This window comes from Rhagoletis zephyria, unplaced genomic scaffold (assembly GCF_001687245.7).
Source record: "Rhagoletis zephyria isolate East Lansing unplaced genomic scaffold, Rhagoletis_zephyria_1.1 Rzeph_scaffold_00879, whole genome shotgun sequence".
Taxonomy (NCBI): Eukaryota; Metazoa; Arthropoda; class Insecta; order Diptera; family Tephritidae; genus Rhagoletis; species Rhagoletis zephyria.
Window position 1 is genome coordinate 37,354 of NW_016157963.1, and position 18,243 is coordinate 55,596.

Genomic DNA, 18,243 nt, shown 5'->3' on the forward strand with positions numbered 1-18,243 from the left:
GAGTTGAGCGTTGGCGGCAGTTCCACAGGTCCCAATATCTGACAATTAAAAATACCGCACCATAAATTTATTTTGTACCGGTACTGCGAACGATCTTCTCTCATTTTGTGAGGATTGTCTATCTGCCAACTGTAAAGTTATGTAAATTAAAATAACCATCACGGTTGCATGATGATTCATCACTCCATATTATTTTATTAAAAAAGTCGGGGGTCTGAATCATGCATTCGCAACATTTCTCTGTAATATCTAACCCTCGACAGGTAATCTCTCTCTTGTGGAGCCTGAACACGTTGAATGTGGTAGGGATGGTATTTTAAAGCTTTGTGAACTGAAGTTTTTGGTATTACAGTCCGTCTTTCCATCATTCTCCATGAAGTCGATGGACCTAGTTCCACTTCCTCTAACACAACTTCAACATCTACCGTTGCAGGACGTCCTATTTCACCGCCATGCCTTCCAGGTATGCGACCTTAAAAAAGTTCAAAATGATAGTTAAAAGAAGAATGGCTTCAAACAAGAAAGGTGTAAAAATTACTTACCTTCAGATATTTCTCTATGGGTGCGGGGGAATACTTCACGACCCGGATGCCGACGATTTGGGTATCGCTCTGCATAGAGTCTTTGAGCAGCTTTGTCATTACAGCAAGCTTCACCGTAAATTAGGTGAATATCCCCATATTCATGCGACGTATACTGCGTGTTCTCTGTCATAGTATTAATAACACAATATTCGAAGGGTCCAATTTCACAAAATGAACTTTCATTATTTCCGGTAAGTAACACAAAATAATATCAGGAGCAAATAATAATGTACCTTTGTACTATTTAGCATGTCATTGGTCGGTAACAAGACCAACTTGAATTTAAATCTATTAAATACATTCTAGCGTGTCTCAGTCCTTTACCCACAAAAGCGGCTATAACTTTTTTTTTTTATTCGAAACAGTAAGAGTGGCAACTTTCTGACATCTTTATTAAATTATCAATTTTTTATGTAATGTAAAATTATAGCTCAGTACATTTTTTTTTTGTCAGAGATAGTCAAAGTTGGGGAAGAAAATATCAAAAATTAAAAAAACCCAAAATAGTCCTAATTTTTTTATGGTTCCTTTATATATTTTAACTACATTGCATTTGAGTATGGGGAAGCAACTATCTGGAAGTATTTTACATAAAAAATTTACTAAGTATTGCCCGGTTTGTAGNGAAAATACATGCAAAGGCACGATTTTTTTTTAAATTCAAAAAATGTAAATATTTCAAAAACGGTGACACTTTTACCTGAAAATTTTTTGTTTATCCTGCGTTATCGATATTTAAGTCGAAATTTATATATCATCTACAAAAAAGTGTATGGGGAAATGCTAAAGAAGGTTTAACCAGCAGCTTGTGTGATTTATTTAGCTCTTAAGGTTGACAAACCGCTTGCATGGTGTATACGGCTCTTAACTCGTTGCCACCCTTCTTGTTCTATACAATATACAATACAGTCGACCGGCATTTCGTTTTAATCATCAGTAAATATACAAGATGGAAATAACACAATTAGGGGAGTTCATAGGCAGGTCTAATATTCTATTCAATTAGGAGGAGGATTTTCAACATCGATTTTGCCGGTATCGATATTGTTCAGCCCCATATATCGCCTTATCGATTTTACATGCAAATAATTAAATCGATTCATGATATCGATACTTTCTTAAATATCGAACATTCCTACCTACAGCCTGCCAGGAAAAACGGTAAGAAGAAGTGTTACTTTACTTATGAAACTGTGCGATGAAATTACCTACGCAAATTGTTTTGTGGATCGAATTCACCTAAAGCTGCCTTTACACGATCAATCTTTGTTTTCCAAACCAGCAGGATGCCCACGCAAGTTGCCGAAGCACGTTGCCCACTCATGAGGTAAAAAAACCGGTGTTAGAAAAATTGTGGGTGCGTTGAAAATTAAAAATTGGAAAAATGAATGAATAAAATGTATCTAGCGTAAATAATTGGTTTTGCAAAAATATGAATGAATTTTTATTTTTGGCCATAAATCATGGAAAGTGCCCACCGCCACTAGTTTTCGGAGTATAATTTAAAATTTTATTTCATTTCTCCATTAATGTTATATGCTGACATTTATTATTATCTAATTAAATTTTACTTTAATTAATTCGCTGATGTTGTCAGTTAAGCTTTGGTTTCCTCGACAGCGGTAACGTAAAATAGCGGTTGTTTTTGTTGTGTTACCGGCTACAACAACCCCGCCCAGATCGGCTAGTCCCTCAATCGTTGTCGTCAGGCTCCACTAACGGCAGCCCTAGGAAGTGTGCAGCCTCGACGGGGTCTGCCCATAGGGACAGGGGCGTTAGCGTGGTGGGGTTTAGAGGGCATACGAAGAGATGCTGTGAGTCATGGGGCGACTCTCCGCATGCCGGACATTCGTTGGGAATTTCTTCGTTTAATCTGCTCAGGTATGAGTTCAACCTGCTGCAGTAACCAAAGCGGAGTTGGGCTAATGTGGTCCGAGTCTCCCGAGGCAGACGAAGTTCTGTCTCGTCCACGTTTGGTAGTTGTGTGCCAAGAACGGCATTCACAGGTCGGGAGGCTACATAACTCGAGACTGCCTCTCTGTGAATGCCGCCCAAGGCCTGTCGATAAGCTGTTGTTGTTGTTTGATGCACCCCTGGACTTCGTCCATCAGTTCGTAGAGATACCTCCTGACGTGCCTGGGCGAAGGCTCTTCTGCAAGAAGTTGCCTGTTTGCATGGCCACGTCTGTGGCTCCCAACCAGGAACTGCCTGCGGAGCATTATGTCATGCTCCTTAACTGGAAGCATATGGGCCTCCTCGTGCAGGTGGTGTTGCGGCGACATCAAGAGGCATCCTGTCGCTGCCCTAGGTGCCGAGTTCTGGCAAGTCTGCAGCTTCATCCACTGCGTCCTACTGGTCCCCGGTGACCACACTGGCGCAGCATAGTTCAGAACCCGCCGGCTAATTGCCTTGTACGTTGCCAGCAACGTTTCATGTCTTTGCCCCAGGTGCTGTCGGCTAGCGACTTGAGGACCTTGTTGCGGCTTTGTACTTAGTTGACAATTGCGGTTGTATGCACCGAGATGAAGAGCAGACTATCGAATATTACTCCGAGTTTCTTCGGGTTGTTCACCGTCGGAATTGGTGTATCAGCGACGTGAATTCCCAGTTGGAGTCTGACCTCCTTCGTCCAGGTTTAGGCTCCGTGCAGTCAAGAAGCGAGAAAGCTCAGCGAGATAACCGTTTATTTTCGAGCACAAGTCATCAATTCCATTCCCGGATGCCATGATCGAGCAATCGTCAGCATAAAAGACAATCGAGACTCCCTCTGGTGGTTGAGGGAGCTTTGAAATGTAAAAGTTAAATAGTAATGGGGAAAGTACACCACCCTGTGGAACCCCCTGTTTTATTTTCCTCGGTTTGCTCGATTGGTCTCTAAAAGTTACTGACGAGTGACGACCACTCAGATAATTCGCCGAGTACCGTTTGAGTCCCTGTGGGACAGAAGAGGCCTCTTTGTCTTCTAGTAGCGTTGAATGGCTGACAGTGTCGAACGCCTTAGACAGGTCCAGAGCTACTAGAATGGTTCTCTCACATTGGCGCTTCCGGTTTAGGCCACTAGTTATCTGGGTATTTATTTCTTTAAGTGCTGTTGTTGTGCTGTGCACTTTACGGAACGCATGCTGATGCTTCGCTGGGGTCAGGTGGTTTGTAAAATACGGGAGTAGCAAGGCCCCTAGTGTCTTCGCTACCGGGGAAAGGAGGGTTATCGGACGATAAGACTCTCCTTTGTTGGCTGGTTTCCCCAGTTTGAGCAGTGGGACCGCTCTCACCCATCTTCCAGATGTCTGGAATGACGAGAGTGGCCATTGACAAGTTGAGGACCTCCGTTAGGTACGCTACTCCCGTAGGAACCAATTCAGCATCAGGATGCATATTCCGTCGGGTCCAATGGCTTTGGAGGCTTTCGCCTTCCCCTTACCTCACCGCTGGGTAAAACAAGAGGCGCACTTGGTTTTGGCAGTTTGTGCAGCCTTCTGGTCACTTGACGTGTGGACATGCTGTGCTTGCTGTTGTTGAGATTGTTGCCCTGTGGTGTTAGTGGTCGGCGTCGCAGCTGGGGGTTGCGACCGAGCAGCACAGCATGGGCCCTCATAGTCCCTCGTCCAATCTCGCGTGGTGCGCAGTCTTGAGCATGCCCTAAAGTGACACCAGCTAAGGCAGGTGTTGCACTTGACAGATGTCACTTTACGGAATATCCTGGTCTAACACACCGTGCAGATTGTCGGAGGATCTAGGAGTTGTTGGCGGTGGCGTGTGGGTGGTGGTGCAGTTGTATTTGTGGTGTGGTCTGTTGTGTCTGTGGTATTGTCTATTGTCTATTGTCTATTGTGCCGTGGAGGCAGCTCGATTGGCGCAGCAAGGGGCCACATACGCAGTGGTCTATTGCCTGTGAGTCGTGAGGCCTGAGCAAACTCGGAGATGGCTCTACCCATTGCATGTATTGCTTCTGACGGGGGTGGATAATTATCTGCCGGTACGAGATTTGTTACTTTCGACATATGTCTAAGCGTTTCATATTCCGCTAGAATCTTATTCTATTCATTTTGCAGGACGGGATCCTTGGAAAGCCGTGTCTCATTCTGGAAAAATTGAGAACATTCTCTTTTAAGTGATGGGCCTAGGGAAACATTTCCTGGAAAATCTTTTCTAAATGGTAGTGACACTATGTATTTTCTTTCATTATTTTAAGGCTTTTGTTCTTTGGAATCTCCTCTATATTCCAAAAGGCACTCAGTTGCTTGTCCAGACTAACTTCGCTGTAGTAGGAGACGATATTCATTCCTGGATTTGTCGTATCAGTGCGCCCTGTTATTATCCAACCAAATACTGTCTCTTGGGCCAGAAGTGTGTTTAATATATTCTTAAGCCCGCTCAGAATAATTTGTGGATATATATCGCCACCCAGAACAAGGTCAATGACGAAAAATCGTTTATCCGCTAGAATCAGGCCTGGAAATGCTTGCTTAGTCACTGCACTAATGTGGCAAGTAGGAATATTTCCAGTTGAGCTAGCACTAGCACAGTGGTATTTAAGCGGAACAATGGGTCAACAGGAGATCGCAATTCGATGTTGCACGCTTCTTTAACCTGCGCCGTAGTTGTATTAGTGATGCCCGAAACTTGGGCATGCATACGCTTTGACGGCAGGTGAATTCCGCGTTTTAGTCTTTCAGTAATGAAAGAACACTCTGAACCAGAATCAATAAGTGATATAGCGGAATAGTTCGTAATAACACACCTGTGTTTGTATTCGCATAGCAAGACTTGACGTTTTTGCTTGTATGCTTGTTTGATTTTGTTGAACTGCGTTTGGCTTGGGCCTGATGGAATGTTGATGCAGAATAAGTCGCGGAATCTGAAGAGATCCCAAGTGTCGTTGCCTTTTTTGAGCTGTCGCCATATGAAGGAGCGTGTTGTGTCGCGAGTGGCACTTTATACAATTAAATGGGTTTGTGCATCTTGACACAGTATGTCCAGGCAATTCAGANGGGCCTGATGGAATGTTGATGCAGAATAAGTCGCGGAATCTGAAGAGATCCCAAGTGTCGTTGCCTTTTTTGAGCTGTCGCCATATGAAGGAGCGTGTTGTGTCGCGAGTGGCACTTTATACAATTAAATGGGTTTGTGCATCTTGACACAGTATGTCCAGGCAATTCAGACACCACTTTTTGCTTTTCAAAAAATCGATTCTATCAGCATGTGTTTTGTTGAGGAATTGTGAACAGTTGCGTAGCTTGTGCTCATTAGTTTGGCACATCTGGCAAGTGAACTTGGTCACGCTTGCCTGAAAGGCTTCTAGCCTTTTTGTGTTAGATTCCTGGTGGAGCCGTGGGGGTTGGTGTTTTGGAGCTTTCGCCGCTGTGGTACTCTTTCACCCCGCTAGAGTTGTACTGGCGCACATCACTCGATTGTAATAGTATCCTTTCATATAATTCTCCGCATCATATTCATAGACTTCAAGTTTCATCTCTATAATTTTTTTATTCCCCTCCATACCGTAAAGCATAATAAACATAGCTCTGCAAGTTTCCTTAACCCATCTTTTCACCCATATGATTTAAGATAATCAGTTATCGATAAATTAGATAGCCACCTCAGCTTACATCCAACTTCCGCCGAAATCCCTTCCCTCTTTCTTTTGGGAACCAGCGAGCCGGATACACGGGTGAAAAAAAAACAAGTGAAAATAATATCTATAGTAAACGGAAAGTTAAATCCTACATATATATACCTAACAAAAAGTTGGCGAAAATCAATAAATATCTATTAATTCCGGTACCATTTTTATATAAAATAATAACGCCTGGATTTTTACACACTAGAGGTAAGATTCCTACCGCAATTTTTATAGTTATGGACGAAATAATAAAAATTTACGTGTGTGCTCAAACTTAGCCAGCGCTAATAGTGGTACCTATTTACAGGTGTCAATATCCACAATATCCACGCCAACACGGACTGGCAAATAAACCGAGTACACATCCAAAGTCATTTAAACCGGCTGACATCGAAAAAGCTGTTAAATTCATCGAGTCTATAGCCGATTTAATGGCTCTTCCACTGCCCGGACGACTCCCAAAATTTAAGGATTTTCGGATAATGAAACTGCCATCCAGCGAGACGAAGTCCTCAATTTATCGAAAATACATTTCTTCACTCAGTGATGACGAATTGAAGATGAGTAATTGCAGTTTTCGACGGATATGGTCCAAATACATACCCCATGTTACAGTTATGAAACCAGCGGATGATCTCTGCGATGTCTGCCGTGGTAAGTAGCTCATTATTTTCTCATTTTATAGTTGTATCAAACGTTGAGATTAAATTCAGTATTTTTTCTTTTAATAGGAAACACAATATCGATTGCGCAAGCCAAAGGTGTTACTGACATTGAACGCGCACAGAAGCTTAATCAATTTCTTGATCACCTCCACCGAGCCCGAAATCAACGAGAATATTATCAAAATTGGTGTAGAAATACTGACCCTACAGCAGTCGTTCTGTCATTTGATTTTGCCCAAACCGTTCACTACCCTGTCAGTCCACAACAACCTGGTACAGCATACTTCAAAGCAACCAAGAAGTGCCGAATTTTTTTTTTTTTACAGTACAATTACATGATAGACGAAAAAGATGACGTTGGTAAAGGACCTAACTGTGTTGTGAGCATCCTGCATTATCACCTGCAAACCTACTATAAAGACATTGAAACACTCGTTCTTTTCTGTGACAATTGTGTTGGGCAGAATAAGAATAACATTGTACTATCATATCTGCAATGGTGTTTGGCTCGGGGTCTTAACAAAACTATTTTATTCAATTTTCTACTTACCGGGCACACTAAGTTCGCGCCTGATCGTTACTTCGGTATTTTCAAAAGTAAGTATGCCGTCAGTAACATCGACACGTATGCAGATTTACTGCAGTGTGTCGAGGCATCATCACCTGGGGGTTATAATAAAGCTATATCGGCTGAAAAAGTCGTCTGGTATGAATGGGACAGCTATTTTAAACCACTGTACAAGTCACTTGTTGGAATAACGCAATTCCATCATTTCATAATCTCTACAGATTGTGTAAAAACAAAGAGATTCGCAGACAGTGAAGAAGTGCAGTCCTTTAAGCTTCTGTTAAAACATATCGATCCTGAAATGCCGAAAGTTATACAACCAGCCGGTTTATCTTTGGAACGTCAGTGGTACATCTATCACAATCTTCGCAGCTTACTTTCGGATATATCTAAAGTAGATATTGTGGCTCCATTGCCGAAAGATTTGCCATCGAAGAAACGGAAGGCAAAAACTAGTGAAGATGTTCTCAAACCAGACGAGGAACCAGGTCCATCTTTCTCAGGATCAACACGTAAAAAGATCTCAAGGAAAACGACAACAAAGAAAAATACATAAACTACTCAACATTATTATTTTTGGCCCATAATACGTTTTTCTAGTGTATAATCATGTCTTTATAGCTTATAATTCAATGTATTTTGTTCATTACCAATAATTTATATTTTGTCGTATTTTTACTCTTCTTTCTCTACATTTTTAGTACACTTCTAAGCAAGTTAGGATTTTCTGCTTTTCACCACGTGAAAAAGCATCTCATCTTCCATCCGAATCACCCAAAAAGTGAAAATTGATTTTTTGACACCTAAGCCCCCTTTCCGTAGACCAGGTCACATATAGTAATTACCTTTAGCGTATAATACTTACCTTTAGTCTGTAAAATTTACCTTTAATCATTTCCTTACACTTAATTTAGATCGTTTCGACGTATTTTCTAAAAGTGCCTTCAATTAAGGAGTTTTTGGAATAAAAATTACGCTCAGAGATCGGAGAATATTTTATCTTTAAAAGTTTGTTTATTCTAAAAGCACACCTCTTGCTAAGGTATCAAATTATTCGTAATTGTTTGTAGAATACAATACATACTTAAATAGTTCTTAAAATTAAATGCTTCAAAACCTATACGCGATAAACCGAAAATTTTGAAAATTGTGAAATGTAGAGTTACAGACTTTGAGTTACTTGCCATTTGGTTTTTTTTAAGGCACACTTTACTACATATGAAGTGTACACATAAGTGCTAAATACCCATTTAATTTCAAATCAGAATATGGTGTGCTTCAAAAGTTATGACATAATTAATTGTGCCCCTCTTAAAAATTACTTACAAAATTCACTTGTTTTCATTATTTTTTTTTATTTGAGCACCTATAATTCAAAAGTTATGCAGCAAATTGATCAAATTTTTTTTGAGGCTTCAAGTATAGGTCAATGAATTATATCCAAAAGCAACCAGCTGGATTTAGTTTACAACAGTGAAAATAAAGGGCCTCATGCATAAAAAGTGCGATGAAGCTCCGACTCAATTTTCAGTACAAATTCTTGAGCTTGAGCTCACCCCATCAGTGCAAAAATTGAGTCTGAGCTTAAGCTCACTTTTTATGCATGAGGCCCAAAGTTAATTAGCACAAAGGTTACCTGTTTTTTAGATTTGCCCATATATATGTAAGTGCATAGTCAAACTTGCGATTTACCTATCTACCCTACTGGCTAAGTGGCGCACATATCTATATACATATATATACAATTGTCCACAAAATAATAGGAGTGCGATATTTTGACCAGTTTTGGCTATTTGTCTTTTGTTTATTTAATGTTTATTATTTTTTTTATAAAAGCCTAGCTGGCTATACAACAAACACCATATAAATTCAGATTTTAAACTTTGTATAAAAATTATAAAAATTTTGCAATTTTTCACCCAAATTTCAAACTTTTTAATCAGAATCTTTAGAAAAAATTCTGGTATGCAGTTTTGTAGCACATTCAATTCTAGTCTGAAGAAGTGCAAGTTTCAAGCGGCTAAAAAATTCCGTTGATTTTTGAGAATTTTTTTGGTTAAAGGTGTTTCACGTTTTTTCCATACAAAGTATGTCGACAATTTTCTTTTATATGGAGGACACTGCCAGCAAAAAAGTTGCCAAAAATCAACGGAATTTTTTAGCCGCTTGAAACTTGCACTTCTTCAGACTAGAATTGAATGTGCTACGAAACTGCATACCAGAATTTTTTCTAAAGATTCTGATTAAAAAGTCTGAAATTTGGGTGAAAAATTTGCAAATTTTTATAATTTTTATACAAAGTTTAAAATTTGAATTTATATGGTGTTTGGTGTATAGCCAGCTAGGCTTTTATAAAAAAATAATAAACATTAAATAAACAAAAGACAAATAGCCAAAACTGGTCAAAATATCGCACTCCTATTATTTTGTGGACAACTGTATATATATAAGTTACCCACAAGAAAAAATATTAATACCAGAACAAAACTAAAAGTAGACTTGGAATTAAATTAAATACAGGGAACAATTGATTAATATCACTATATAGTTAACTTTGTAATTCTGTCAATCACCATTAGGCACTGTACTTATTTGTTTTTAGTTAACATAACTTGAATATATTAAATAAAGAAAAAAATATGGATTCGTAAATTTATCTTATTAATGGTCTGTTTCTGAAGGAAGCGTGTGATGCGATGGGGCTTTATGACCAGTAACAAAGCCATGGTAGGGTGGGTGAAGAGCAGCCGTAACAAATACATACGCGCCAGGCTAAGATAATATAGGTAGTTAAGGGCAGTAGATCTTATGATGGTGTGGTAAATCATTTGTTTTCCCCTAGTGAGCAAGAATAATATTATCTGGTTAGGACAGTAGGCAGAGGGGCTTGGTTTGCAGCTGCGTTAATGCACGCAATGATGCGAAAGATTGTTATTGGAGATATCGCCGCTCAGTCGAACGCATCACTGGGACTTCACTTTGCGAAGCTCTACGTACGAACTTCCAGCAGCATAAAAGTGAGTTTGAAATCAAAGAACAAATTCGAAGTAGAAAGCAAGGAGCTACAGAGATCTTCGATGATTTAAGAAATGCTGTTATCAAACTTGCTGAGTCCTTACAATCTCCGTTTCCAGAACCAGAGCTTATCGAAATTTTACAACATAATTTAAGACCGCGTATTCGACAACAGTTGTTGTATATACCGATCAATTCGATAGCCCAACTTCGAAAATTATGCCTGAAAGGCGAAAGCTTAGCAAACGAAATTGTCAAGTCGACTAATTCGCAAACAATGGTAAGACAACGACACCAAATGCGTCGTCATGTCAACGAATTACAAGGTGACGACGATTTATCAGAAAACTTAGATTACGAAATCGACGAAGTTTCGAAGCCTTCTGTAAAAGCCAAAATACTCTGTTGGAATTGTAAAGGTGAAGGACATCGTTACTATAACTGCCTGGAAGAGCGAACGGTATTTTGCTATGGCTGTGGTGCACCCGATATTTATCGACCAAAATGTCCAGATTGCTCTTCGGGAAACTCCAAAGCGAGCGAGGCTTTGAAGCAGAGTCCTCGCTCCCCGAAGACAAACATTTAAAAAAGTTGCTCATATGTCTTGACAAGTCCATCACGAATGGTGGCGTAACGTCGCTCATACGCCCTGACAGCAAGGAAACTACTAATCCGTTTACAATTATACCATATGAAGTCCGCCTTAAAAATTATAACGAAATTAGGAAACAAAATTTTGATAATGACAGAAAACCATCCTCAAGTCGTTCGTCTGCCCGTCACAGTGAATTTTGGAAGGTTGTTAAAAATAATCGCAAACAGATAAAAAGTTTTGTTTGTTCGATCGAACGTAACTTGTTTGATTTACGACCCTATGCGAAGATTGAAATTCTCGGATGTGAACATTTGGCCCTCCTAGATAGCGGAGCCGAGGTTTCGTGCTTAGGTTCTTTGCTAGCGGAAAAGGTTTGCAAGGAACAACAACTACGCAAGCATTCAACGTCGGTATGTACCGCTGACGGAAGCAAAGAAGTAGTTTTCGGTACCATAGTGTTAAATGTAAAGTTTGAAGATAAGAAAGAAGCCATACAGTTTTTCATTATACCCTGTATGTCACAAAACGTCATACTTGGAGTCGACTTTTGGAGTAAATTCCAAATAGCCCCACGCATAGTATCCGAAAATATCCTTTTCTTAAGTGCTGAAGAACAACGAAAATTAGATTTTATTAAAAATAGATTTCCAAGCTTCGAAAAAGAAGGCTTAGGAAAAACTTCGCTTATGGAACACGTTACTGAGCTCCATCCTGCTGTCCGTCCGATAAAACAACGATATTTCCCAATATCGCCTGCCGTGAAAAAGTTTGTACATGCAGAGATAGATGAAATGCTCAAGCTAGGTGTAATCGAGGAATCCCCGGATAGTCCGTTGTCTAGTCCGATTGTGTTAGTGAGAAAGCCAAATAAAGTCCGTCGGTGTCTAGATTCAAGAAAAGTTAATAGCATTACCGTTAAGGGCGCGTATCCTCTTCCTCACATTGATGGTATTCTAAGCAGAATACCCAAGGCGAAGTACATTAGGACACTCGATTTGCGTCGTGCCTTTTGGCAGATACCGCTTCAGAACGCTCCAGAGATTACACCTCTTTTACTGTTCCAAATTGTCCGCTTTACCGTTACCGCGTAATGCCATTTGACTTATGCAACGCCCCACAAGCACTTTGCCGCTTGATGGATCGCATTGTCCCTCATCAGCTAAGGAATCAAGGTTTTGTATACTTAGACGACCTTCTTATTGAGTCAGAAGACTTTGACACCCACATGTCCGTTTTATGTGAAGTTGCACATCGCTTAAGAAAAGCGGGGTTGACAATTAATGTCGAGAAAAGTAAATTTTCTATCAGAGAGGTTAAATATCTCGGATATATCGTAGGTGAGGGAAAACTTAAGACCGACCCGGACAAAGTTTCTGCAGTATCTAATTACCCGGTGCCAACTAATGTGAAGCAACTACGCCGTTTCCTGGGAATGGCGGGATAGTACCGCCGTTTTATTGATAACTTTGCCGCGATCACTACGCCCCTAACTAATTTGCTGAAGAAATTTAAGACGTTTTGTTGGAATGAGGAAGCGCAAACTTCTTTTGACAAATTGAACCAAATGCTGTCTTCAGCACCAGTTCTGTCTAGCCCAAACTACGAAAAACCCTTTTTCATCCAGTGTGACGCCAGCAAGCTTGGTGTTGGTGCCGTGTTAGTACAAAAGAATGACGATGATATAGAAGCCCCGATTGCCTATTTTTCGGTAAACTTGAACAAGGCCCAAAGTAACTATAGCGTTACTGAATTGGATTGCCTCGCAGCAGTACTCAGTTTAAAATAGTTTAGAGCTTATGTTGAGGGCCAGGATTTTACTATCGTCACTGACCACGCCAGCTTGCAATGGCTCATGCGCCAGACAGACCTGTCCAGTAGACTACCTCGATGGGCGTTAAAACTGCAAGGATACCGGTTTAAAATAGAACACCGAAAAGGTTCACTAAATGTGGGGCCAGATTTCTTGTCACGGCAAAATTTTGATGAAGTGAATGAGTTAGAAGTCCGTCCGTTAGTCGGTCTGGCGACCCCCTATGTCCGTTCAGTATACTGTCCAACGTCCTTTCCAGAAATTGTACATAGACCTACTTGGACCATATCCGAGATCAAGACAAGGAAATATTGGCATTTTAATCATGCTCGATCACCTCACGAAATTTCCCTTACTAAAAGCTCTTAGAAACTTTAACACCCCGGTTATTGCAACTTTTTTACAGAAAATGGTTTAAGTGTTTTTGGAACTGCAGAAATTATTTTACGCGACAATGGCAAACAATTCAAATCCACACAATTTAATAATCTTTTAGCAGAACGCGGCATTAAGCATTCTTATGCCGCTTTATACAGCCCACAAGCTAATGCGAGCGAGAGAGTTAACAGATCGATTATCGCTGGAATAAGATCATACTTGAAAAGTGACCAGGCACAATTGGACAAACACTTAGCAGACATTGCGGAAGCGCTGAGGAGTTCTTACCACCAGTCCATTGGATGCACGCCGTACTTTGCTCTATTCGGTTAGCAAATGATCTCGCACTCCGACGAATATGGGATACTGCGAAAGTTAGAAACACTTGACGAAACCGGCTTGCACAGAACCGACAGACTAAAATGTATACGCAAGTCAATATTGGAGAACATTAGTAAAGCGTTCGAGAACTCCGCCAAACGCTACAATTTGCGAAGCAATGCGAAAAATTTCCAAACAGGAGATACCGTTTACCGACAGAACTTCGTGCTGAGTGACGCTAGCAGAAAATTTTGCGCAAAGTTTGACCCAAAGTTCCTTAAGGCCAAAGTGATTACGGTTAAAGGCAATTGCATGTATGAATTGGAGGATGAAATTACAAGAAAGCGCGGAATATACCACAGAAAAGATATTCAGGAAGCCAAAGGGGTAATTCACACTGCACCAACACTCTAACAGGGAACAATTGTACTAGCGCACATCACTCGATTGTAATAGTATCTTTTCATATAATTCTCCGCATCATATTCATAGACTTCAAGTTCCATCTCTATAATTTTTTTATTCCCCTCCATACCTTAAAGCATAATAAACATAGCTCTGCAAGTTTCCTTAACCCATCTTTTCACCCATTTGATTTTATATAATCAGTTATCGATAAATTAGATAGCCACCTCAGTTTACATCCAACTTCTGCCGAAATCCCTTCTTTCTTTCTTTTGGGAACCAGCGAGCTGGATACACGGGTGAAAAAAAACAAGTGAAAATAATATCTATAGTAAACGGAAAGTTAAATCTTACATATATATACCTAACAAAAAGTTGGCGAAAATCAATAAATATCTATTAATTCCGGTGCCATCTTTATATAAAATAATAACGCCTGGATTTTTACACACTAGAGGTAAGATTCCTACCGCAATTTTTATAGTTAGAGACGAAATAATAAAAATTTACCACGTGTGTTCTCAAACTTAGCCAGCGCTAATAGTGATACCTATTTACAGATGTCAATATCCACATCATCCTTTCGTTTGTCAATGCATGCGTTAAGGACATTGGTGGGCTAAACTATTTCCGTAAGCAAGTGCATGCAAATTATTGCTCACACTGATATTCGTGACAACACTGGTCATCCTCAAGAATCCATTCTTGGCGACAGGAATTATAGTGCTACTAAAGTTCTATCAACTTGCACTCTATGATTCCACCTAATTCTTATACTTCATTGTTGTCTCCGGAATTGACACTGAGAACGATAACTCCATTGTGGGTATCACCCACCTGTATAACATAGCCTTCAATACCCGTTTCGACTACCAAAAACCTACGACCTCATCGGCGACCGGCGATAACTTCCAGCATCACTAATTGAATTACATTATTATTCTTCATATACCATTCCTACAGTAAGCTAATGTATACATCACAACGAAAATTCATATATTCGAACGCATTACAAAAAAAAAAACTGTTTATATGCAGGTGAATCAACATCTAATACAGCGAACTGACCTGAAAAATAACAAAAGAAACCTTAACTGAGAATTATTGCAAATGGGATTAATACAATATATAGTATTTACCTTTAGCGTATAATACTTACCTTAGTCTGTAAAATTTACCTTTAATCATTTCCTTACACATAATTTAGATCGTTTCGACGTATTTTCCAAATGTGCCTTCAATCAAGGAGTTTTTGGAATAAAAATTACGCTCAAGATCGCAGAATATTTTATCTTTAAAAGTTTGTTTATTCTAAAAGCACACCTCTCGCTAAGGTATCAAATTATTCGTAATTGTTTGTAGAATACAATACATACTTAAATAGTTCTTAAAATTAAATGCTTCAAAACCTATACGCGATAAACGGAAAATTTTTAAAATTGTGAAATGTAGAGTTACAGACTTTGAGTTACTTGCCATTTCGTTTTTTAAGGTACACTTTTCTTACCTACTACATATGAAGTGTACACATAAGTGCTAAATGCCCATTTAATTTCAAATCAGAATATGGTGTGCTTCAAAAGTTATGACATAATTAATTGTGCCTCTCTTAAAAATTACTTAAAAAATTCACTTGTTTTCATTATTTTTTTTTTATTTAAGCACCTATAATTCAAAAGTTATGCAGCAAATTGATCAAATTTTTTTTGACGCTGCAAGTATAGGTCAATGAATTATATCCAAAAGCAACCAGCTGGGTTTAGTTCACAACAGTGAAAATAAAGTTAAATAACACAAAGGTTACCTGTTTTTTAGATTCGCCCATATATATGTAAGTGCATAGTCAAACTTGCGATTTACCTATCTACCCTACTGGCTAAGTGGCGCACATATCTATATATAAGTGACCGCTGAAACACAATGCCGACGAACGACGAACTTTTCGCTGCGAATGTTCGCTGTAAAAATTAAAACACACTGTCGTATATGAGAACGACGACTTTCGTCCGACGACTGTTCGCAACGATAGACATATTTCTATCGTCGTCGCTAGCGGCAACGGCAAAATACGATCCATTGTGGCCAAATGCTAAATATTCTCAGGTTTTTAAATCGAAAAGGAAAAATAATGTATTAGTTTTTGTTAAAAATTAATAATCTTACTGTTCGTAAAAATTTTATTTTAGTAAAAACTATTTTCTAACATTTCCTGTTCTTGTTGAACCATTTATTTGTTATTATATTCCTTTTGTGTTCTCAAAGTTTTCTTTTTTACGTTTGGTCACCCTATCAGCTGATATGTGTACAAACTGTTTTTGTGGAAGAAAGTAAACATTGCGGCGAACGAACTTAAATTCTTGTTATTATTGCAAACAAAATGGATATTAATGAAATATTAATAGAAGAAGTTAGAAACATGAATGTTTGTACGACTTATCGAGCAATGAATACAAAAACGTGTTTAAAAAGGCAGTGATTTGGGAAGAAATCGGCAAATCTGTTTCTTTACCGGGTAAGTAAAAATTAAAGGAAGCATTTTGCATTCAATATACTATCGAAGCTATATTTGTAATCATGTAAAAAGCGGTGGAGAGGACTTCGCGACACCTACAAAAGGCGAAAGCGCACTTCGCAACTTAGCTCCGGCAGCGGCGCACCGAGTCCTACAAAAAAGTGGAAATATTTGCAGACGTTGAGTTCTTTAGACAATTACAAGGATTCGAGGCCGTGAGTGTTCACTTTTTGGACTGAGTTTTGATTTTTTGTTTACTTGTTCACACATTCTTGTTTAGAACTGTTGGAAGTGTCCTCCCCGAAGAAAGGGAGCTTGACTTTTTGTTAAATTGCTCCTCATCAACAAGTCTCACAGAGAATCAAAGCTCACCAACAACACCAATAATAGATGAAGGAGAACACCAAAGAAAAGAGCCGCTACCGAGGAAACCATCAAAGAAGCAAGCAGATGCAGAGGTCATGCAAGTTTTTACGGAAGTGGTGCAGGAATGTGCGGTTACAGTGAAAGAGCTCGCATCTGCTGCAATATCAAGTGACCAAGAGCGTGATGCGACATCTTTATTATTTGAAAGCTTGGCAAAAAAAATAAGTGGCGCTGATTTGCGCAGGGCGATGTAAGGCGAATAGAAGCAAAAGTAATTGCTTTGGTTTATGATGAGCTAGCCAACATTAGCAATAAGTGAAATAATTAAGTTTGATCTCTACGAAATTGAAAGCAATTTAAAACATGCATATTGGAGTGAACGGTGGAATATTCATACATAGATTTTAATTTTTTTAATTAAGTGGTTTCATGTTTTTTGTCTTCAACTTGGACAACTTGTGTCATTTCATAATGTATTTTTTGTATTTTATTCGTCGTAAGGTTGTGAATGGTTGCTAAAATTTCATCAAATTTCGTAATTTAATTTGATATTTCATTCGTCAAAAGTACGTAAATAGCTGTGAAAGTTTCGTTAGTTATTCGTAGTTGGTAGACTAAAGTTGTGCAACCATTTACAGTGTTACCACGATTAAAGCCCACATCTTTATTGAAGACCTAGGTGTTAATTCTCTTTTCCTAGGAAGTGTCAATTGTCCCCCGTTGCATCCCTTTGGCTCTAGTTCCGAACCAGTTCTAAATTCAACAGATAAGATCTAGTTCGTTTTGCATCCCTTTTTCTATAGTTCCGAACCAGTTCCAAATTCGACAGATGAGATCTAGTTCGTTCTGCATCCCCTTTTGTTTAGTTCCAAACCAGTTCCTAATTCGACAGATAATATCTAGTTCGATCTGCATCCATTTTTTATATGTAGTTCCCAACCTGTTATAAATTCGTCACCTTAGATATATATTTCTAATCAGGCTTTTCGAAACATTTCCCTTTTATATTAAATACGATCGGTTGAAGGAAGGGCAATACCATCACAAATGTTTAAACGCATTTATTAAAAATTTATAATAATAATAATAATAATAATAATAATATCCCAACGGTTTTTACCCTCCATTCCCGCCCATCCGCACGAGGGGCGCAGTCCGCATGACGTACGGAACCAATATTATAAATTTTTGTGCCGAGTCACGATAGGCAGGAGTTTGTTAAGTGTCGAGATCTAAAACTGTTCAGCTACAGAACTAAATTCATCAGCTGATTTTATGTATTTATGTCAATAATTCACTTATTGAGAGAGGAGCGTATCGCTTTCTTAATGCTGAAAAGCGGATCTGATATATCAAACGTGCTGGAATGAGAGTTAAAATCCTGGCATAAGCAACGGAGTGGGT

The 18,243-nt window shown here is 39.1% G+C and overlaps 1 protein-coding gene across 1 annotated transcript in view; it reads left to right on the top strand.

Moving 5' to 3' along the window:
• Window positions 1-8,010, top strand: part of LOC108361908 (uncharacterized) — a 13,004-nt gene extending 4,994 nt beyond the window's left edge. The window contains exons 2-3 of the mRNA XM_017614681.1: window positions 6,512-6,858; window positions 6,936-8,010. Of these exons, the coding sequence (XP_017470170.1) occupies window positions 6,512-6,858; window positions 6,936-7,993 (1,405 nt within the window). The 3' untranslated portion in view covers window positions 7,994-8,010. The remainder of the gene's footprint in view (window positions 1-6,511; window positions 6,859-6,935) is intronic.
• Window positions 8,011-18,243: the final 10,233 nt, after the last annotated feature.